This window comes from Aotus nancymaae, unplaced genomic scaffold, assembly GCF_030222135.1.
Source record: "Aotus nancymaae isolate 86718 unplaced genomic scaffold, 86718_ANA_hifiasm-v0.15.2.pri h1tg000036l, whole genome shotgun sequence".
Classification (NCBI taxonomy): domain Eukaryota; kingdom Metazoa; phylum Chordata; class Mammalia; order Primates; family Aotidae; genus Aotus; species Aotus nancymaae.
This window is the reverse complement of record NW_026988450.1, coordinates 20,862,641-20,885,820: the sequence shown is the minus strand read 5'-3', so window position 1 is coordinate 20,885,820 and position 23,180 is coordinate 20,862,641. Positions and strand designations below refer to the sequence as shown.

General features: G+C 38.7%; 1 protein-coding gene and 1 pseudogene across 1 annotated transcript in view; one reads left to right on the top strand and one right to left on the bottom strand.

The window, feature by feature from the left end:
* The window catches only part of TRAM1 (translocation associated membrane protein 1), a 32,310-nt gene extending 21,097 nt beyond the window's left edge, over positions 1–11,213 (top strand). Inside the window, exons 8-11 of the mRNA XM_012463645.2 lie at positions 58–162; positions 974–1,117; positions 1,447–1,607; positions 9,583–11,213. Of these exons, the coding sequence (XP_012319068.1) occupies positions 58–162; positions 974–1,117; positions 1,447–1,607; positions 9,583–9,656 (484 nt within the window). The 3' untranslated portion in view covers positions 9,657–11,213. The remainder of the gene's footprint in view (positions 1–57; positions 163–973; positions 1,118–1,446; positions 1,608–9,582) is intronic.
* Positions 11,214–22,372: 11,159 nt separating this feature from the next.
* Positions 22,373–22,507, bottom strand: LOC135278204 (U1 spliceosomal RNA; annotated as a pseudogene).
* Between the last annotated feature and the right edge of the window lie 673 nt (positions 22,508–23,180).

Sequence of the window (23,180 nt, the reverse complement as noted above, 5' to 3'; positions counted from 1 at the left end):
GCTGGCCTGTCTTAATTGATAATTAAACTTCCCATTTTCAATTTGCTCTTTTAACAGCTTGAATCACCTAGGACTTGTTCTTCTGGTGCTGCATTATTTTGTTGAATTTCTTTTCCACATTTCCCGCCTCTTTTATTTTAGCAATGAAAAGTATCAGAAAGGGTAAGTTGTTTAGCCATTCTATTTCTCATGTAGTAGATATTTAAAGTCAGTGCCTAACATTGCCAAGATCCATGCTTTTGGCCATTATATTACTTTTTAAGCAATTAGTAGCCACTTTAAATAAAATGATTTAGCAATTCAGACTTTGTATTTTACTCTCTAAAATGGAGCCTTTCTCAGCTAGAGAGATACTGTATTGTATCTTGCAATTTTGAAGGCTTCTTGGGTTTACTTTTCTGTTACAACTTTTCCTACCTCATGTATTGAATGTTTTTCTTTTGGAGGATAGAGAAGTGAAATTTTCTCAGAATAAAATGAAACAATAGATAATTGGCCTTATAGATAACTAAAAGATACTGATGGGGAAATTGAACTGAAAACAGAATTGGAGAGGTATAAGTTGTAAAGAGCGTAAAGTTATCTTAAAGCAAAACTGGAACTCTTAAATGAGAATTGGGCATCCTGTTCTTTATAACACAGCTTTTCTGGTTTGTTTTGTCCAGCATTTTCCAAAATTATTCTGAATACCAGTAGGTCTGAGGAACATTAATAGTTCTTATACAAGAAAAGAGATAAGCTAAACAGAAAATTAAACATTTATTTACTGGATTTTTTTTTAGAAATTTAATTAGGCTAATATGTGTTATATCTGAGTGTGGTATGTAGCCTTTCCAATGTATTTGACACAAGATTCTTTTTTGCAGAATAAGAAATGCTATTTTAATATGCCTTTACTTAATAGGAATCTAATTTCAAATAGAATCTTGCTTTTGAGATTTCAGGAATTTGACTTATGGCATTTGTCTTGCAGATTTTCTCTGTGGGCAGTTCTTTTTGTTTTGGGAAGACTTCTGACTTTAATTCTTTCAGTACTGACTGTTGGTTTTGGCCTTGCAAGAGCAGAGAATCAGAAGCTGGATTTCAGTACTGGAAACTTCAATGTGTTGGCTGTTAGGTACAGTCAGTTTAACATTTTTTCACTTTGTACAGCTATGTAATATATATTATCAGTTTCTCTATGATGAGTCATCTAAAAAAAGGATGAATATGAGGTTGTGGAGAATACTTACTTGATTTTATTTCATACCTGTTGCTGTTTTTTACACGTCTAAAGTGAAGTGCTAAAGCATTTAACTTTTAGAATAACTTAATGCAATGATTATTAATACAATCTTTCTCAACTGAGTGGAAATTTTAGTACTAAAAACTATTAAAGAAGATAGAATATATTCAGTGGCATTGTTTTTTATACACTATAATTTTTTACTTGTTAATATTTCTCAGAATCGCTGTTCTGGCATCCATTTGCATTACTCAAGCGTTCATGATGTGGAAGTTCATTAATTTTCAGCTTCGGAGGTGGAGAGAACATTCTGCTTTTCAGGCACCAGCTGTGAAGAAGAAACCAACAGTAACTAAAGGCAGATCTTCTAGAAAAGGAACAGGTTTGTGTTCATCAAGCAATGAAAAACTCATGGAAGTAGAAAACTTTTTAAAAATTTGTTGTGGGATCCTATTTATTTGTTTTAAGGTCTTAAACAAAGAAAATATTCTGCTTTTTAACAAAATTAGAGGCAAAGTAATCTTACTGCATTTCACAATTAGGTGATCCTTTGGGTGAGGAAACTCAGTTACTTCCCTTAAAAGCTGTCCACTAAATTTCTCTTTAACAAGTTTTCCATGCTTGGTTACCTTGAGCCACTCTAGACCAAAGTTTATGGGCAGGTTTAGTGAATAACTAAATTAGAGGATGATAGTTTGTTTACAAGCATCTTACTCACATTTTAAAAAGCTCTTTACAACCTCTTCCCATCTCCCCATTTGTCCCAAGTGGAATAGTTTTTTTTGTAACTTCTGATTGCTTGCTTCTTTGTCTTGAAGTTCCAATTTTTAGAATATGTCCACTCTGGTTTACTCCTTTATAAGTATTAATACCTGATAATTTACTTCCTCCAGCCCTGTTTTTTTTTTTTTTTTTTTCAAGTTTGTTCCAGCAATTCTTGACCCTTTGCATTTTCTTAATACATTTTAATATAACTTGAGCTGGGTGCAGTGAGGGGTGCCTGCAGTTCAGCTATTCAGGAGGCTGAGGCATGAGGATCACTTGAACCCAGAAGTTCAAGGTTGCAGTGCACAATGATCATGCCTGTGAAGAGCTACTGCACGCCAGCCTGGGCAGCATAGTGTCTCTTTAGGAAAAAAAAAAATGTACAACCTGGTCCATTTCCATAAAAATTTTTGGGATATTGGGTTGAAATAACATCATATCTGTAGTTCAGTTTAGGGATAATTGACCATTTCAACCCATTAACATGATACATACCTCTGTTTATTTAGATTGTCTTTAATTTCTCCAGGTAATACTTTTAATAGCATTAATGGGATATAATTCACATATGATAAAGACTACCCTTTAAAGTATACATTTCAGTCATTTTTAACATATTGTTTGTTCACAGACTTGTGCAGACCACTATCTAATTCCAGAGTATTTTTATCACTGCAAAAAGAAACCTCATGCCCATTAGCATCACTTCGCATTTTCCCCTTCATTCTGCCCCAGCACCCTGTAATCTATTTTCTGTCGCTAGGGATTGGCCTTTTCTGGACATTTCATGTAAATAGAACCTTGTGATATGTAGGCTTTTGCTACTGGATTATGTTTTGAGGTTCATCCATGTTGTAGCTTATGTGAAGACTTCATTTATTTTTACAGCCAAATAATATTCCATTGTATAGATTACCTTATGGTATGGATATATGCTATATTTTGTTTATCCATTCATCATTCGATGGATGTTTGAATGCCTTTTACTTTTTGGCTGTTATGAATAATGATGCTGTGAACAAACATGTACAAGTTTTTGTTCGAACATGTGTTTTAATTTTCTTGGGTGCATACATAGGAGTGGAATTTCCTAATTGTATGGTAACTATGACATTTTGAGGGAACTGCCAAACTGTTCTTTGAAGTGGTTATACTATTTTACGCTCATAGCTTAGCATCTTGACATTCAGTTGTCCCTGTGCCATTTGTTAAGAAGACTTCTTCACTATTGAGCTGTCTTGATAGCTTTGTCAAAAATCACTTTTAAGAAAAGTTTATTTCTAGATTGTGAATTCTATTGCATTTGTTTGTATGTCAGTTCTTATTCCAGTACCACACTATCTTGATTACTGTAGCTCTGTAGTAAGTTTTGAAAGCAGGTTATGTGAGTCCCCAGTGTTGTTGTTCTTTTTCATGTTTTTGTTATTCTGAGTCTCTTGCATTTCCATATGAATTTTTATTTAAGTAAACAATCTTACTATGTTGCCCAGGGTAGACTTGAACTCCTGGGCTCAAGGGATTCTCCCATCTCAGCCTCCCAAGTAGCTGGGACTACAGGAACATGCCATCTTGCCCAGCCATTTTAGTATGAATTTTAGAATGAGCTTGTCAGTTTCTGTAAAAAGCCAGCTGGGATTTTGGTATGGATTACCTTTAATCTGTAAGTTGCTTTGCAGAATATGAACATGAATGGCTATTTATTTAGATCTTTAATCTCTTTCAGTTATAGTTACCAGTGTGTGCATCTTACAGTTCATTAAATTTATTTCTATTTTATTCTTGATGCTGTTATAAAATAGAACTGTCTTCTTAATTCCATTTTCAGATTCTTCATTACCAGTATGTATGAAATATAGTTCACTTTGTATATTGATCTTGTATCCTGCAACCTTACCGAATTTATTTATTCGAATAGCATGTTTGTGCGTGTGCGTGTGTGTGTATGTGTTGGTGGTGGGGAGGCAATCCAGATGCTTTCTATTTCATTTTCTTGCCAAATTGCCCTGTCTACAACCTCCACAACAAGTGTTGAATGGAAATGCTGAGAGCAGACATCCTTGTCTTGTTTTTGATCTTAGGGGTAGGCATCCATCCAGTCTTTTACCATTAAATATGATGTTAGCTATGGGTTTTTCATAAATGACCTTTATCAGGTTGAGGAAGTTCCCCTCTGATTCGTAGTTTGTGTTTTTATCATGGAAGGTTGTTAGATTTTGTCAGTTGCTTTTTTTCCTGCATCTATTGAGATAATCTTGTGGGGTTTTTTTATTTTTTCCTGTTGGTATTAGAGATTACATTGATTTTCAGATGTTAAACCAATGTTGCATTCGTGGGATAAATTTCACTTTTTTATGTTGTATGATCCTTTTTATCTCTTTACAGATTTGGTTTACCAGTATTTTGTTGAGTTTTTTTGTATCTGTATTTATAAAGGATATATTTGTGTATATTTTTCTTGCAACATATATCAAGATAATACTGGCTTCATAGAATCAATTGGAGAGTGCTTTTTTCCCTTTTCTGTTTTTTGGAAGAGTTCTTCACTTGATCTTAGCCAAAAAGCAAGAAGCAGTGGAAGAGTTCTTGAAGGATGTATTTTACAGGTTTCTGTATAGGGATCTCATACATTTTTCATTAAATTTATTCTCAGATATTTTCTTCTTTCAGCTAATATACATATGCTTTTTAAAGAACAGTTTTAACTGTTTGTTACGTAGTAATGCCGTTAGTTTTCTTTAAGGTACTATCCATATATTGAGAAATCTTCCTGATTTATTTATTCTAAAGTTTACACTAAAATATACAGTTATATCATCTACAATTATACCTTTTCATTTTCTTCCTGTATGATGCTAGCTAGGACTATACCGTAATGTTGAATACAAGAAATGAATACTCTTGTTCCTCATGTAAGAAGGAGACCTTTCAGTATTTCATTATTAAGAATGTTTTGTAAATGTCCTTTATTCAGTTCTCTTCTGTACTTCATTTACTAAGAGTTTTTGTCTATGACTTGTGGAAGTTAAGAAATAATTTTTCTGTAACATTTAGTTAGTCATAAGAGTTTTTCTTTTTTCTATTAATGTTGTGAATTGCATTGACTATCAGTGTTAAAATAATTTGCATTTCCGACATGAATCCAAGTTGGTGATGATAATAAAATAGTCTCCCTTTATCCTTGGGGAATACCAAAACCCTCACTAGATCCCTGAAACCAGGGGTAGCGTCAGACTATACAGTCACCTGGTAAATAGTGACATTTCAGTCAATAGCTGTACAGCATATGTGCCTATATGACTCATTTATGACACTGGTCCCATAAGATTATAATACTGTATTTCTGCTGTACCATTTTTATGTTTAGATACATAAATACTTACCCCTGTGTTACAGTTCTACAGTATTCCATACAGTAACACACTGTGCAGGTTTTTAGCCTAGGACCAATAGGCTATACCATGTAGCCTAGGTGTTGGGTAGGCTCTACCAAATAGATTTGTGGAAGTACATTCTATGATGTTCACAAATGGTGAAATTGCCTGACAGATTTCTTAGAACATAACCTGTTAAGTGATTTATGACTGTATATACTGTGTTTTCTCCTAATATAGCTATGATAAAATTTTGTTTATAAATAGTCACATATAACAGCATATTGTAGCAAAAGTTATGTGGATGTGGTATTTTTCTTTCTCGAAATATTATATAGTACTTACCTATTTTCAGACCATGGATGACTGTGAATAACTGAAACCATGGAAAGCAATGCTGCAAATAAGGGGAGACCACTGTTTATCACTTTTGCTGAAATCCCTTTTTTAATATTTCATTAGGATTTTTGCATCTTTGTTCATGTAATAGATCGGCCTGTATTAGCCCTTTCTTGTAATATATCGGGTTTTGGCATCAAGGTTATATTGGCTTTATAGAAAGTGTTGGGTAGATTTGTCTTTTGTGTAATATCAGCATTATTTCTTATTTAAGTGGAAGTGTTCACCAACTGACCATCTGACCTAGAGTCTTTTTTTGTCCAAAACAGAGTCTCACTCTGTTACCCAGGCTGGAGTGCAGTGGCATGATCTTGGCTCACTGCAGCCTCAACTTTGTGGGCTCAAGCGATCCTGCCACCTCAGCCTCCTGAGTAGCTGGGGCTACAGGCACATGTCACCACACCACTAGTTTTTGTGTTTTTTTTATAGAGGTGGGATTTCACCATGTCACCCAGGATGGTCTCAAACTCCTGTACTCAAGCAATCTGCCCACCAGACTCAACCAATTGGCTGAGCACTGTGGGCCACACCTGTAATTCCAGCACTTTGGGAGGCTGACGTGGGTGGATCACTTGAGCCCAGGGGTTCAAAACTAGCCCAGGCAACATGGTGAAACTCTGTCTGTACAAAAAACACAAAAATGAGCCAGGCATGGTGGTGCACTCCTGTAGTCCCAGTACTTGGGAGGCTGAGGCGGGAGGATCCCTTGATCCTGTTGTGACCCTTGGGGTGTCACTTCGCCAGCTGGAAACCTCTGTGGCAGGCAGTGCTTTCTGCCTGAGTATTGCTCATGCCTGCTGGGCTCATTCCACCCACTTTGTCTGACAGGAAACACTTGGCTTGCTCTACCAATCCAGATACCACACCTGCCAAGTGTGAGCCAGGCGTGGAGCAGCAAGGTGTGTGTGAGCAGGTGCACGCGGGGTCCAGCCACTGCTCACAGCCAGGCACACTGGCTGCTGTAGCGGGGCAGGCAGCTCTAGGTGCTGGCTCTGTGTGAGGCTGCAGCTGGACCAGATGTACAGCATAGGACTTCTGCTTCGAGCACCCGTGTCTGGACAAGGGGAACATGGTGGCACCCCCAGAGCTTGGAGATGCCTAGAATTGCAGAACCCCAAAGAGGGTGTCACAGCCCTGGCTTAGGGAATCCCTAGGTCTGGGCTCCCCAAAGGACCACAGCTCTTCTCTCTTTCTCATTGCCCACAACATGGCAAGCAGGGGGGCATGTTGCAGCCTTGTTTGTGCTACAGCTCTTTTAGTCTTGCCATTTAGCAGGTCCCAAGTTCTTGTTCTGCATCCAGGAAGAATGAGGTATGCAGACAACTAGAGGGTAAGCAAGGCAGAGAGGAGCTTCATTGAGAGGCAGCACAGTTCTCAGGAGACCTGAAATGGGTAGCTCCTTTCCACAGGTAGGTTGTCCCGTCATCTGTGCAGCTCTCAGCAGACAGTAGACCTGGAGTGGTTAGCTCCTATCCACAGGCAGGTTTTCTTATCATCTACCCAAGTCTGGCTGAGTCCAGGATTTTTATGAGCTTCAGAGGGGAGGAAGTGCATGCTGATTGGTCCATGGGCAGGTCCAAAAAACCACTCTTAAGTTCTCACTCCAGTCCATTGAACTGGTGGCCTGGCCCCCAGGCTTCAGGCCATCCCTGGCTTGAAGAGGGGGGCTTCACCAGGGACCCACCCCTTTCTGCCCAGAAACCTGTCTGCCTCCTCCAACCATCAACCTGCCATCCATGGTACCTCAGCTGGTCATGCTGAGGGATGCCTGCAGGCCCGTGCCCAGCTGCTCTCAGCCCCCTTTGGACTACCTCTCATGCTCATCAGCACCCAAAGTCCTGACGGGGCCAAGGCAGCAGGGAGCTGGCATGTCAGGGAGTTTCTCCGATCCCAGGGTTGGTCTCAACGTCACCCCAAAATAGTAGCAGATGCCAGGAGTAGGGAGAGACCAGGCAGTGGGAGTAGGCACTTCCAAGCCTGCAGAGGCCATGGGGCTTCCCAGGCCCTCAAGAGTGCAGGGATGCACAGGTCCACAGCTGTGGCTGGGTGGCTGCAGCTGCACCCAGGAGTGCAGGGCTCCCACTCCTCCAACTCAGAAGGGGACAGGGCTCCTGTCAGCTATGTGGAGCATGCAGCCCTGGTCACACCTCCCCTACTGCAGCCAATGTCAAGTCAGCAGCCACTCCATATGGGCTGCCGCTGCCATCACTGAGAGGTGGAGGCTGCAGTGAGTGGAGGTCATGTCACTGCACTCCAGCGTAGATAACAGAGTGAGACCCTGTCTCAGGGAAAAAAAAAAAGATATTATTATTCACATTTTGTGTTTCTTAGTTGTTTCTCTTTTGGTGAATTGTGTTTTTTAAGAAATTTGTCTAGTTCATATAAATTTGCAAATATATTAGCATAAAATTATTCATACAAACTTTGTTATCCTATTAATGCCTGTAAATCAGTGATTGCTGTTTTTCATTTTGTATGTTAGTAACTTAAGCCTTTTATCTTTTCTTCCTTCAGTCAAAACCAACATTTGTCTTTTTGTGTTGATTTTCCTAGTTGTATCTTTTCTGGATCGTTGATTTCTATTCGTTTCCTTTTCATTGGGTTGAATTTGCAGTTTTGTTTGTGATTTACCTTCTTGAGATGGATTTTTGGAGCACTGATTTGTATCTCTTGTGAATTACATTCAGTTAAGGGTAAACTTTCCTTTTCAACACTGCTTTAACTGCATTTCATAAGTTTTGTTGTTGTTGTTACTGAGATGGAGTATAGGTCTGTTGCCTAGGCTGGAGTGCAATAGCATGATCTTGGCTCACTGCAACCTTCCCCTCCCAGGCTCAAGTGATTCTTCTGCCTCAATCTCCCAAGTAGCTGGGATTACAGGCGCCTGTCACCACACGCAGCTAATTTTTGTATTTTTAGTAGAAACGGAGTTTCACCATGTTGGCCAGGCAAGTCTCGAACTCCTGACGTCAGGTAATCCACCCACCTCAACTTCCTAAAGCGTTGGGATTACAGGCGTGAGCCACTGTGCCCAGTCTGTATTTCACAGGTTTCTATGTCTTTTTCATTACCATTCAGTTCAATGATATTTGTGCTGGGATTCCACTTGTGCTAGCATTATAGGCACAAGCCAACCCCACCTCAAACATCCATTTCTGTATGCAACTTGTATATTTTTGGAGAGAGAGTCAGTCAGACATTTGTTACTCCATCATAGCTTGATGAAGACCATTACATTAGCCAGGTGTGGTGGCACACGCCTGTAGTCACAGCTGTTTGGGAGGCTGAGGTGGGAGCATCACTTGTGCCCAGGAGTTCAAGACTGCGTTGAGCCATGATTGTGCCTCTGCACTCCAGCCTTGGTGACAGAATGAGACCCTGTCTCAAAAAACAACAATAACATAAATAAATAAAAAGAAAGCCGTAGTACACACTCCACAAAGGAATTATCCTAAGACACCAACTTTAGTATGTTGTAAACAAATATCCCCAAGGACTTTGCTGTCAAATGTGAACAAGTTTCTTTATTTTTACAGAAGATATTTCTCTTGAATACTATTTTTAAATTCTTGTAACTTTTTAAATAGTTTTCTGTCTTATCACTTTTTTCTGCTTTTAAGAGTAGTTTTCTTTTAATTTGCTACTTTCAGTTCATGTGTTAAACATGTTGCAAGGTTTTGTGATTGGTTAAATACTGGTAAATAAATTTCACCTGAGTATGTATTGGATTCAACATTTTCTTTTCTAAAGGTATCTTTACATATAAAGGTTACTTGCATTTATTTATAAAATAAAGTAACACAGATTCTTTTCTTTTTGCAGAAAATGGTGTAAATGGAACATTAACTTCAAATGTAGCAGACTCTCCCCGGAATAGAAAAGAGAAATCTTCATAATGAATTATAAACTAATTGATTAATGTCCCCAAAGAAATCTGCTTTCTACTATATCTTTCAGCATTAGAGATTTTTCTGTTCTTGAAAATACAGTTTGTGCTCTTTGATTTTTGCTATTGTATTGTTTCATGCATTTTTTTTAAAGGGCATTTGAGGGGAGGATGATTGCTATTACTGAAAAAAAAATATTTTAGCTTAGACGAAGCTACCTGCCTTCAAAATAGTTTAGGGACCACCACCATATTTTATTCTGTTTTTATTTTTGAACATTTTTCTAATGATTTGGAGACAAAACTATCTACAAAAATACCACATATCAGTGATACAATTTCTTGCTGTCACCAATTTTTTATAATAGCAGAGTGGCCTGTTCTAAGAAGGCCATATTTTTTAAGTTATCTTTCAGGGTAAAACGGAAATACTATAAAGTTGGATGTCAAACTTTAATATGCTGGATGTCAAACTTTAATATGTTGGATGTCAAACTTTAATATGTTTTCAGTGTTCTCTAATTTTTAGGAATTTTTGTAGCCTTTACACCTGGAAAAAAAGATTTGTAACATCACCAAAACAATTGTGTACTTTATTTTATAGGTAGTTGTTATTAGTATTACATCCCCATTTTTAAAACAAAAACATACTAATGGTTGCAACATGTGGAGTTTTGTTGACATACATATTAAATCAAAGTATATTCTTAACATAAAAGTACTTGTGAAGTAAAATCTTTCTTGTGCATTTTCAATACTTGTAAACTGGAAATCAAAATATTTACTATGAACAGGAAAATCTGACTTATATAGCCCTTTTTGATATGTTTATTGATAATGATTCTTAACGGGGCTCATAAGTTTAGTATGCACAGCATCTTAGAAAAGTTTAACCTGCAAACCCTTTCAAAACATAATGCCTTGATTTATAGCTAAAAATCAAGTGATTTTTAGCTATAAAAAGAATCAGGTAATTATATTTGGAAAACATTTAATGCACTCACTTTAAAGAAATTGAAAATTCAGGTGGATAGTCTTAACAAAAAACAATGTGCTTTATGTTATACCTATAGCTTTGGTCCCATCATTAATTGAGAAACATTTATCTGTATAAAACATATTTTTGGATAAATATATATATATATATATATTTGTATCTCTACAGAAAGGCTCTAAAAAACATTTGAGTAAAATATTTGGTTCCCTTTTCTATAATTATCTTTTAAAATCCTTATAGCTACATTTGGTTTATTCATTGTATTTACAGTATATATATTGTTCCTTTTGGTGTTCACATCTTGTTCCCCATTTCTCACTTCTGTCACCAGCTGTTTGTGCCATTTTTAGTATAAAAGTTGCAGACTTATTAGATCTGCAGTTTAAGTTGCCATGCTGCTAGGAAGTTGTCCTTTTTCTTTCCAGCTATTTACCTACTTCCTGGAAAAAGTAGTAGCTCTCTGTAGCATTATGGAGTTTCAGTGGAACCAAATTTTTGCCATTAAAAACTGGCATTATATTGAACTATACCTTGAGAAATCAATCAAAATAAAAATTTTTACTTTCACAAGTTGCATCCTGGATGTTTCTATCATTGTTGGTGTTTATGCTATTTTGGTATATAACCTCATTAAAATGTACCATGTTTAAAACACTTTATAGACATTCAGAATAACCCTTTTCAAAAGTGTGTACATCTGCAAATAAAACAGATTTGTTCCACAGAATAATGGTGAGTACTGCTGGGAGGATACGTGGTCATAACCAAATTAATCAGGTAATCACTGGATTAAACTAACCTAAAGGTATCTCTTTATTATGGAACCATTCATTCCTTAATATGCAAATGTGTTTCCTGGTACACCAAGAATGTTGGCAGTGAGGCTGTAATATGCAGTATTTCCCACCTTATTTGCCTGTAGAATCTTGTGTTCATCAAATTACTTACAACACTTTGTGTTCTAAAGCATACACTGTGTTTAGGCAAAGAATAAAGCCCTTGATATGTAGTTATCAAGGGCTTATACATACACACAAGCATATACACAGGTATGATTGTAAATTATGAGCCCTACACCCTGCTCACAAATGTGCTGAGGAAAGTCTTTACTGGCTTCCAGATCCTGCAGAACCTGTCACTCATCTGGACTCAAGTCGACCTTTGAAGCCTGATGGGAATCCTGTAGGGACCTGCACCTGGACAAGGCTCGTGGCTCTGTCTTAAACCCTGGGGACCATGAATTAGTTGCTTTGCCATTCTGAGATTTAGTCTTTCCCATCACAAAATGCCACTTTTCCGTATTTTTTTTTTTACTTTAAATTGACAATTTATAATTGTATGTGGGAGTACAAAGTGGTGTTATGAGTATAATATGGAATAATTAAGCTAGTTAATATCCATCACCTTAAAAACTTAACATTTTTTGTGATGAGAACATTTAAATTTAGTTTTGAAATGTATGATACTATTAACTGTATTCACCATATAGAATATAGTGAATAGAACTGCTGTGCCATAGAACTAAAAAGAAATTTCCTTCTGTCATATGTTATACCCTTTGACCATCATCTCCCCATTCCCCTCAGCCCCCAGCCTTCGTAACCATCATTTAGATTCCACGTATAAGTTAGTATGTGTGCCATACTTGTCTTTCTGTGCCTAGTTTACTTAGCATAATGTTCTCCAGTTTCATCCATGTTGTCACAAATGACAGAATGTCCTTTTTAAAAGCTGAATAGTATTCCATTATGTGTATATACTGCATTTCCATATTTTCTTTAGCCATTCATGTGCTGATAGACCTTAGGTTGATTCCATAACTTGGCTATTGTGAACATAGTGCTAGAGTGAACACAGGGCTGCAAACATCTCTTCAAAACACTGATTTCAAATCTTTGGGTTGAATTCCCAGAAGTGGATTGCTGGATCATATGGTAATTCTATTTTAGTTTTTTGGAGAACCTCAATACAGTTTCCCTTAATGGCTGAACTAATTTACATTCTTAACAGTGTATAACGGTTTCCCTTTTTCCATATCTTTGCCAACATTTCTTATCTTTTGTCTTTGTCGTTATAGCCATTGTGACAAGTGTGAGATGACATCACATTGTGGTTTCAATTGGCAGTTTTTCCACTATATGTCTTTTACTAGTTTTACAGTTTCTGGTCTTACATTTAAGTCCTTAATCTATTTTGAGTTGATTTTTGCATATAGTGTAAGACACGGGTCCAATTTCATTCTGCATGTGGGTATCTAGTTTCCTAGCACCATTTATTGAAAAGAATATTCTTTTCCCATTGTATATTCTTAGCACCTTTGTGGAAAAGCAATTGACCATGTGCATACCTGGGTTCATTTATGGACTCTCTACTCTGTTTCATATGTATTTTTTTTTTGCAAGTACCATGCTAACTTTTTTTTTTTTAATATATACACAGGAAGCCGGGGGTCTCACCATATTGCCCTAGCTGTTATCAACCTGCTGCTCTTGAGTAATGTTCCTGCCTCAGTCTCCCAAAGTGCTGGGATTACAAGTGTGATTACAACACTTTTTTTTTTTTTATTGCATTTTAGGTTTTGGGGTACATGTGAAAAACATGCAAGGTTGTTGCATAGGTGCATACGTGGCAGTATGATTTGCTGCCTCCCTCCCCTTCACCTATATCTGGCATTTCTCCCCATGCTATCCCTCCCCAACTCCCCACTCCCCCGCTGTCCCCCCCTCCCCCACAACAGACCCCCGCGTATAGTGCTCCCCTCCCTGTGTCCATGTGTTCTTGTTCAACACCCACCTATGAGTGAGAACATGTGGTGTTTGATTTTGTGTTCTTGTGTCAGTTTGCTGAGAATGATGGTTTCCAGGTTCATCCATGTCCCTACGAAGGATGTGAACTCCTCGTTTTTAATGGCTGCATAATATTCCATGGTGTATATGTGCCACATTTTTCCTGTCCAGTCTATCATCGATGGGCATTTGGGCTGGTTCCAGGTCTTTGCTACTGTAAACTGTGCTGCAATGAACATTCGTGTGCATGTGTCCTTATAGCAGAACGATTTATAATCCTTTGGATATATGCCCAGTAATGGGATTGCTGGGTCAAATGGAATTTCTATTTCTAGGTCCTTGAGGAATCGCCACACTGTTTTCCACAGTGGTTGAACTAATTTACACTCCCACCAACAGTGTAAAAGTGTTCCTATTTCTCCACATCCTCTCCAGCATCTGTTTTCTCCAGATTTTTTAATGATCGCCATTCTAACTGGCGTGAGATGGTATCTCAATGTAGTTTTGATTTGCATTTCTCTAATGACCAGTGATGATGAGCATTTTTTCATATGTTTGTTGGCCTCATGTATGTCTTCTTTTGTAAAGTATCTGTTCATATCCTTCGCCCATTTTTGAATGGGCTTGTTTGCTTTTTTCTTGTAAATCTTTTTTAGCTCGTTGTAAATTCTGGATATCAGCCCTTTGTCAGACGGGTGGGCTGCAAAAATTTTTTCCCATTCTGTTGGTTGCCGATTCACTCTATTGACTGTTTCTTTTGCCATGCAGAAGCTGTGGAGTTTGATTAGGTCCCATTTGTCTATTTTGGCTTTTGTTGCCAATGCTTTTGGTGTTTTGGTCATAAAGTCCTTGCCTACGCCTATGTCCTGAATGGTTTTGCCTAGGTTTCCTTCTAGTGTTTTTATGGTGTTAGGCCTTATGTTTAAGTCTTTAATCCATGTGGAGTCAATTTTAGTGTAAGGTGTCAGGAAGGGGTCGAGTTTCTGCTTTCTGCATATGGCTAGCCAGTTTTCCCAACACCACTTATTGAACAGGGAATCCTTTCCCCATTGCTTGTTTTTTTCAGGTTTGTCAAAGATCGGGTGGTTTTAGATATGTTGTGTCGCCTCTGACGCCTCTATTCTGTTCCATTGGTCTATATCTCTGTCTTGGTACCAGTACCATGCTGTTTTGATTACTGTAGCCTTGTAGTAGAGTTTGATGTCCGGTAGTGTGATGCCTCCGGTTTTGTTCTTTTTGCTTAGAATTGACTTGGATATGCAGGCTCTCTTTTCATTCCATATGAAGTTTAAGGTGGTTTTTTCCAGTTCTGTGAGGAAGGTCATTGGTAGCTTGATGGGGATAGCGTTGAATCGGTAAATTACTTTGGGCAGTATGGCCATTTTCACGATATTAATTCTTCCTAACCATGAACATGGAATGTTTCTCCATCTGTTTGTGTCCTCTCTTATTCCGTTGAGCAGTGATTTGTAGTTCTCCTTGAAGAGGTCCTTTACATTCCTTGTTAGGTGTATTCCTAGGTATTTTATTCTCTTTGTAGCAATTGTGAATGGCAGTTCGTTCTTGATTTGGCTCTCTTTAAGTCTGTTACTGGTGTATAGGAATGCTTGTGATTTTTGCACATTGATTTTGTATCCTGAGACTTTGCTGAAGTTGCTTATCAGTTTCAGGAGATTTCGGGCTGAGGTGATAGGGTCTTCTAGATATACAATCATGTCGTCTGCAAATAGAGACAATTTGACTTCCTCCTTTCCTAGTCAAATACCCTTTATTTCTTTTTCTTGCCTGATTGCTCTGGCTAGAACTTCCAGTACTATATTGAATAGGAGTGGTGAGAGAGGGCATCCTTGTCTAGTGCCAGATTTCAAAGGGAATGCTTCCAGTTTTTGCCCATTCAGTATGATATTGGCTGTCGGTTTGTCATAAATAGCTTTTATTATTTTGAGATACGTTCCGTCGATACCTAGTTTATTGAGTTTTTAGCATAAGGGCTGTTGAATTTTGTCGAAGGCCTTCTCTGCATCAATTGAGATAATCATGTGGTTTTTGTTTTTGGTTCTGTTTATGTGGTGAATTACATTTATAGACTTGCGTATATTGAACCAGCCTTGCATCCCCGGGATGAATCCTACTTGATCATGGTGGATAAGCTTTTTGATGTGCTGTTGTAATCGGCTTGCCAGTATTTTATTGAAGATTTTTGCATCTATGTTCATCATGGATATTGGCCTGTAGTTTTCTTTTCTTGTTGAGTCTCTGCCGGGTTTTGGTATCAGGATGATGTTGGTCTCATAAAATGATTTGGGAAGGATTCCCTCTTTTTGGATTATTTGGAATAGTTTCAGTAGGAATGGTACCAGTTCCTCTTTGTATGTCTGGTAGAATTCGGCTGTGAAATTCTAAAAAAATTCTAAAAAAAGCTGGGCTTTTTTTGGGTGGTAGGCTCTTAATTGCTGCCTCGACTTCAGACCTTGTTATTGGTCTATTCAGGGTTTCGACTTCTTCCTGGTTTAGGCTTGGAAGGAGGCTACTGTCCAGGAATTTATCCATTTCTTCCAGGTTTTCTAATTTATGTGCATAGAGTTGTTTGTAATAATCTGTGATGATGGTTTGAATTTCTGTGGCATCTGTGGTGATATCCCCTTTATCATTTTTTATTGCATCTATTTGGTTATTCTCTCTTTTCTTTTTTATTAGTCTGGCTAGTGGTCTGTCTATTTTGTTGATCTTTTCAAAAAACCAGCTCCTGGATTTATTGATTTTTTGTAGGGTTTTTCGTGTCTCTATCTCCTTCAATTCTGCTTTGATCTTAGTTATTTCTTGTCTTCTGCTAGGTTTTGAGTTTTTTTGATCTTGCTCCTCTAGCTCTTTCAATTTTGATGATAGGGTGTCAATTTTAGTTCTCTCCTTTCTTCTCATGTGGGTACTTATTGCTATATAGTTTCCTCTAGAGACTGCTCTAAATGTGTCCCAGAGATTCTGGTATGTGGTGTCTTCATTCTCGTTGGTTTCGAAGAACATCTTTATTTCTGCCTTCATTTCAGTGTTTATCCAGTCAACATTCAGGAGAAAGTTGTTCAATTTCCATGAGGATGTGCGGTTCTGGGTTGGCTTCTGAATTCTGAGTTCTAACTTGATTGCACTGTGGTCTGAGAGACTGTTTGTTATGGTTTCCTTTCTTTTGCATTTGCTGAGGAGGGATTTACTTCCAATTATGTGGTCAATTTTAGAGTAGGTGTGATGTGGTGCTGAGAAGAATGTATATTCTGTGGATTTGGGCTGGAGAGTTCTGTAAATGTCTATTAGGTTTGCTTGTTCCAGGTCTGAGTCCAAGTCCTGGATATCCTTATTAATTTTCTGTCTCGTTGATCTGTCTATTATTGACAATGGTGTGTTGAAGTCTCCCACTATTAATGTGTGGGAGTCTAAGTCTCTTTGTAAGTCTTTAAGAACTTGCCTTATGTATCTGGGTGCTCCTGTATTAGGTGCATATATATTTAGGATCGTTAGCTCTTCTTGTTGCATTGATCCTTTTACCATTATGTAGTGGCCTTCTTTGTCTCTTTTGATCTTTGTTGCTTTAAAGTCTATTTTATCAGAGATGAGAATTGCAACTCCTGCTTTTTTTTGCTCTCCATTTGCTTGGTAAATCTTTCTCCATCCCTTTATTTTGAGCCTTTGTGTATCCTTGCATGTGAGGTGGGTTTCCTGGATACAGCACACTGATGGGTTTTGGCTTTTTATCCAATTTGCCAGTCTGTGTCTTTTGATTGGGGCATTTAGTCCGTTTCCATTTAGGGTTAATATTGTTATGTGTGAGTTTGATCCTGTCATTTTGATGCTAGCTGGCTGTTTTGCCCTTTGGTTGATGCAGATTCTTCATTGTGTTGCTGCTCTTTACCATTTCGTGCGTTTTTGTAGTGGCTGGTGCTGGTTGTTTTTTTCTATGTGTAGTGTCTCCTTCAGGAGCTCTTGTAAAGCTGGTCTGGTGGTGATGAAATCTGTGAGTACTTGCTTGTTCACAAAGGATTTTATTTTTCCTTCACTTATGAAGCTTAGTTTGGCTGGATATGAAATTCTGGGTTGAAAGTTCTTTTCTTTAAGGATGTTGAATATCGGCCCCCACTCTCTTCTGGCCTGTAGGGTTTCTGCTGAGAGATCTGCTCTGAGTCTGATGGGTTTCCCTTTGTGAGTAACTCGACCTTTCTCTCTGGCTGCCCTTAGTATTTTCTCCTTCATTTCAACCCTGGTGAATCTGATGATTATGTGCCTTGGGGTTGCTCTTCTACAGGAATATCTTTGTGGTGTTCTCTGTATTTCCTGGAGTTGAATATTGGCCTGCCTTGCTAGGTTGGGGAAGTCTTCCTGGATAATATCCTGAAGAGTATTTTCCAGCTTGGATGCATTCTCTTCGTCACATTCAGGTACACCTATCACACGTAGATTAGGTCTTTTCACGTAGTCCCATATTTCTTGTTGACTCTGTTCATTCCTTTTTACCTTGTTTTCTCTAATCTTCCCTTCTCGTTTTATTTCATTGAGTTGATCTTCGACTTCTGATATCCTTTCTTCTGCTTGGTCAATTCTGCTGTTGAAACTTGTGCATGCTTCGTGACGTTCTAGTGTTGTGTTTTTCAGCTCCATCAATTCACTCATATTCCTCTCTAAGTTGTCCATTCTCGTTAGCATTTCATCAAGTCTTTTTTCAAGGTTCTTAGTTTCTTTGCATTGGGTTAGAACATGTTCTTTTAGCTCACAGAAGTTTCTTATTATCCATTTTCTGAAAGCTGATTCTGTCATTTCATCACACTCATTCTCCGTCCAGTCTTGTTCCCGTGCTGGTGAGGAGTTACGCTGCCTTGTAGGAGGAGAGGTGTTCTGGTTTTGGGTGTTTTCATCCTTATTGCACTGGTTTCTTCCCATCTTTGTGGATTTATCCGCCTATTGACTTTGTAGTTGCTGTCTTTCTGATTTTGGTAATTTTAAGTCTGCAGCAGCTGAACTCATAAACCCCCTTTTCTTCCCCCCAGGTGTTCTGGCCCAGGGGGTTAGGGCTTTATGCTTTTCAGCTGTGTTGCTACCGTTTTCCCTGCCCACAAGGTGGCAGTCTAGTCACACTCAGCCTGCAGAGGCTTTGCTGAGCTGCTGTGGGCTCCGCCCAGCTTCTGTGTGAGCTTCCCTGCTGTCCTGTTTATATGGGTGTAGTTAGAACTGCTTCCGCTATGCTGGCCCGCCCCTGTAGTGACGGAGTCTCTGTAGTGGCGGGTTGTCTTGGTTACAGCAAATTGCCCCGGGAACTGCAGGGTGTTTCCCGATGGAGGACGCCCCTCCCCCACAGAGCTGGACCGTCCCGGGTTCAGCCGTGTTTCCAGTGGGGCCCTCTTTGCCCGGGAATCTCTTGGCTTGCCTCCTTGCCTCAGCTCCCCTTGCTGGCCCAGAGGGGACACAGTCTCGTTCACTTTGCTCAAGGAGCCGCTGCTCCCTGCCCCCGGTGCAGGCCGAGCGGCTGCTCTGGTCCAACCAGCGGCGCTGGGAACCCGTGGAGCTTCTCCGCCTGTGAATCTCCTGGTCTGTGGGCAGTTAAAATCCGCTGCCCTGTGTGCCGCTGCGTCAGCTGAAGCAGCGGCTCTGAGATTCGTGGCGCGTCCTTGCCCGGGGGTCTCCTGGCTTGACTCCCTGCTTCAGCTCCCCTTGCTGGCTCAGAGGGAACTCTGTCTCTCTCGCTCTGCATAAGAAGCCACTGCCCCCTGCCCCAGGGTGTAGGCTGAGCGGCCACGCCGCTCAAACCAGCGGCGCTGGCGACCCGTGGGGCTTCTCCTCCTGTGAATCTCCTGGTCTGTGGGCAGTAAAAATCCGTCTGGAAATGCAGCATCCACTCACCCTCTGCGCCTTCTCTCGGAGCTGCAATCCCGACTTCCTCCTAAGCGGCCATCTTGGATCTTCTCACAACACTTTTTTTTCCCATAGTTTTGGAGAACAGATAGTTTTGGGTTACATGAATAAGTTTTGTGTGTGTGTGTGTGTGTGTTTTTGAAGTGGAGTCTTGCTCTATTGCCCAGGCTAGAGTGCAGTGGTGTAGTCTTGGCTCACTGCAACTTCCACCTCCTGGGTTCAAGTGATTCTCCTGTCTCAGCCTCCTGAGTAGCTGGGATTGCAGGTGCCTGCCATCATGCCCAGCTAATTTTTTGTATTTTTAGTAGAGATGGGATTTCACCGTGTTGGCCAGGCTGGTCTTGAACTCCTGACCTGTGATCCACCTGCCTCAGCCTCCCAAAGTGCTGGGATTACAGGCATGAGCCACCGCGCCCGACCAGATAAGTTCTTTAGTGGTGATTTCTGAAATGTTGGTGCACTTCCCACTTGAGCAGTGTACAGTGTACCCAATGTGTAGTCTTTTATCCCTCATCCCCCTCCCATCCTTCCCCCCAAATCCCCAAAGTCCATTATGTCATTCTTATGCCTTTGCATCCTCATAGCTTATCTCCCACTTATAAGTGAGAACATAAATATTTGGTTTTCCATTCCTGAGTTACTTCACTTAGAAAAATAGTCTCCAGCTCCATCCAGATTGCTGCAAATGCCATTATTTTATTCCTTTTCATGGCAGAGTAGTATTCCATCATATAAATATAGCATATTTTCCTTATCTATGTGTTGGTTGATGGGCATTTGGGCTGGTTCCATGTTTTTGCAATTGCAAATTATGCTGCTATAAACATGCATGTGCAAGTGTCTTTTTCATATATTGATTTCTTTTCCTCTGCGTAGATACCCAGTAGTAGGATTGCTAGATCAAATGGTAGTTTTACTTTCAGTTTTTTACGGAACCTGCATACTGTTTTCTGTAGTGGTTATACTAGTTTATGTCCCCACCAGCAGTGTAAAAGTTCCCTTTTCACAATATCCTTGCCAACATCTATTTTTTTAAATTTTTAATCATGGCCATTCTTGCAGGAGTAAGAGTATCTCATTGTGGTTTTAATTTGCATTTCCCTGATAATCAGTGATGTCCAGGATGTTTTCATGTTTATTGGCTATTCATATATCTTCTTTTTTTGAGAAGAAGATAGATGAATAGCCAAAAAACATGGAAAAAATAAAAATTTGAGAATTTTATATTCATGTCCTTTGCCCACTTTTTGATGGAATTATCTTTTTCCTGCTGATTTGTCTGAATTCCTTGTAGATCTGGTTATTAGTCCTTTGTTGGATCCATAGTTTGTGAATATTTTCTCCCACTCTGTGGGTTGTCTGTTTGCTGATTGTTTGTTGTTTTTGTGCAGAAGCTTTTGACTTTAATTAGGTTCCATCTAATTTTTGCTTTGTTGCATTTGCTTTTAGGTTCTTGGTCATGAACTCCTTGCTAAGCCAATGGCTAGAAGAGATTTTCTGATGTTATCTTCTAGAATTTGTATGGTGTCAGGTCTTAGATTTTGATCCCTCTTGAGCTGATTTTTGTATAACGTGAGAGATGGGGATCCAGTTTCATTCTTATACATGTGGCTTGCCAATCATCCCAGCACCATTTGTTGAATAGCTGTCCTTTCCCCACTTTATGTTTTTGTTTGCTTTAAGGTCAGTTGGCTGCAAGTATCTGGCTTTATTTCTGGGTTCTTTATTCTGTTCCACTGGTCTGTGTGCCTATTTTTATACCACTACCTTGCTGTTTTGGTAACTATAGTCTTGTAATATAGTTTGAAATCAGGTAATGTGATACTTCCAGATTTGTTATTTTTGCTTAGTCTTGCTTTGGCTATGTGAGCTCTTTTTATGTATCCATATGAATTTTAGGATTGTTTTTTCTAGTTCTGTGAAGAATGATGATGGCATTTTGATGGGAATTGCATTGAATCTGTAGATTGCTTTTGGCAGTATGGTCATTTTCCCAATATTGATTCTACCCATCCTTGAGCATAAAATGTGTTTCTGTTTGTGTCATCCATGATTTCTTTCAGCAGTGTTTTGTAATTTTCCTTGTAGCAATCTTTTACCTCTTTGGTTAGGTATATTCCTAAGTTTGGGGGGTTTGATTATTTGTTTGTTTTGCAGCAGTTGTAAAACGGATTCACTTCTTGATATGATTCTCAGCTTGGTCATTGTTGGTGTATAGCAGTACTACTGGTTTGTGCAATTGATTTTGTATCCTGAGATTTTACTGAATTCATTGTCAGATCTAGGAGCTTTTTGGATGAGTCTTTAAGGTTTCCTAGGTATATGATCATATCATCAGCAAACAGCAACAGTTTGAATTCCTCTTTACTGCCTTGGATGTCTTTTATTTATTTCTCTTGTCAGATTGCTCTGGCTAGACTTCCAGTACTATGTTGAATATTAGTGGTGAAGGTGGATATCCTTATTTTGTTCTAGTTCTCAGGGGAAATGTTTTCAACTTTTCCCTGTTCACTATAATGTTGGCTGTAGGTTTGTCATAGATTGTCATTATTACCTTGAGGTACATCCCTTCTATGTCAGTCTTGCTGAGGGTTTTAATCAGAAAACCCTGGATTTTGTCAAATGCTTTTCTGCATCTATTGAGATGATCATATGATTTTTGTTTTTAATTGTTTATGTGATGTATTACAGTTATTGATTTATATATGTTAAACCATCCTTGTGTCCCCGGTGTGAAACCCACTTGATCATGATATGTTATCTTTTTGATATGCTGTTGGATTCAGTTAGCTAGTATTTTGTTGAGGATTTCTTTATGTTCATCAAAGATATTGTTCTGCAGTTTTCTTTTTTTGTTATGTCCTTTACTGGTTTTGGTATTAGGGTGATACTGGCTTCATAGAGTGATTTAGATAGAATTCTCTCTTTCACTATCTTTTAGAATAGTTTCAGTAAGATTAGTACCAATTCTTGGAATGTCTGATAGAATTCAGCTGTGAATCCTTCTGTTCCTTGACTTTCTTTTGTTGGCATTTTTTTTTTTTTAAATACCAGGGGAAAGCACAAATGCAGTCCCCCACTACCACAAATTATGCAGTTGAGTTTCCCACATTTGGGGAAATCACAGGGGTCAGCACATCCGGAGTGCAATGGATAAGCCTCACCCTGGGAAAACCAGGTAAGTATGGCAATTTTTTTTTTACTACTATTTCAACCTCACTACTTGTTATTGGTCTGTTCAGAGTTTCTATTTCTTCCTGATTTAATCTAGGAAGGTTGTACATTTCCAGAAACTTACCCATCCCCTCTAGATTTTCTAGTTTGTGTGCATAAAGGTGTTAATAGTAGCCTTGAATGACCTTTTGTATTTCTGTGGTATTGTTTGTAATGTCTCATGCTTCATTTCTAATTGAGCTTATTTGGATCTTCTTTCTTTGGTTAATCTCACTAATGGTCTATCAATGTTTATCTTTTCAAAAAAAACAGCTTTTGTTTCACTTATGTTTTGTATTTTTTGTTTGTTTCAATTTTATTTACTTCTGCTCCAATCTTTGGTATTTCTTTTCTTCTGCTAGGCTTGGGTGTGGTTTGTTCTTGTTTCTCTAGTTTCTGAGGTGTGACCTTAGATTGTCTATTTGTGCTCTTTCAGACTTTTTGATGTAGGCATTTAAGGCTATGAACTTTCCTAGAGGTTTTGATAAGTTGTGACACTATTATTTTTCAATTCAAATATTTTTTTAATTTCCATCTTGATTTCATTGTTGACCCAAAGATCATTTAAGAGCAGATTATTTAATTTCCATGTATTTGCATCATTTTGAGTGCTCTTTTTGGAGTTAATTTTCACTTTTATTCCACT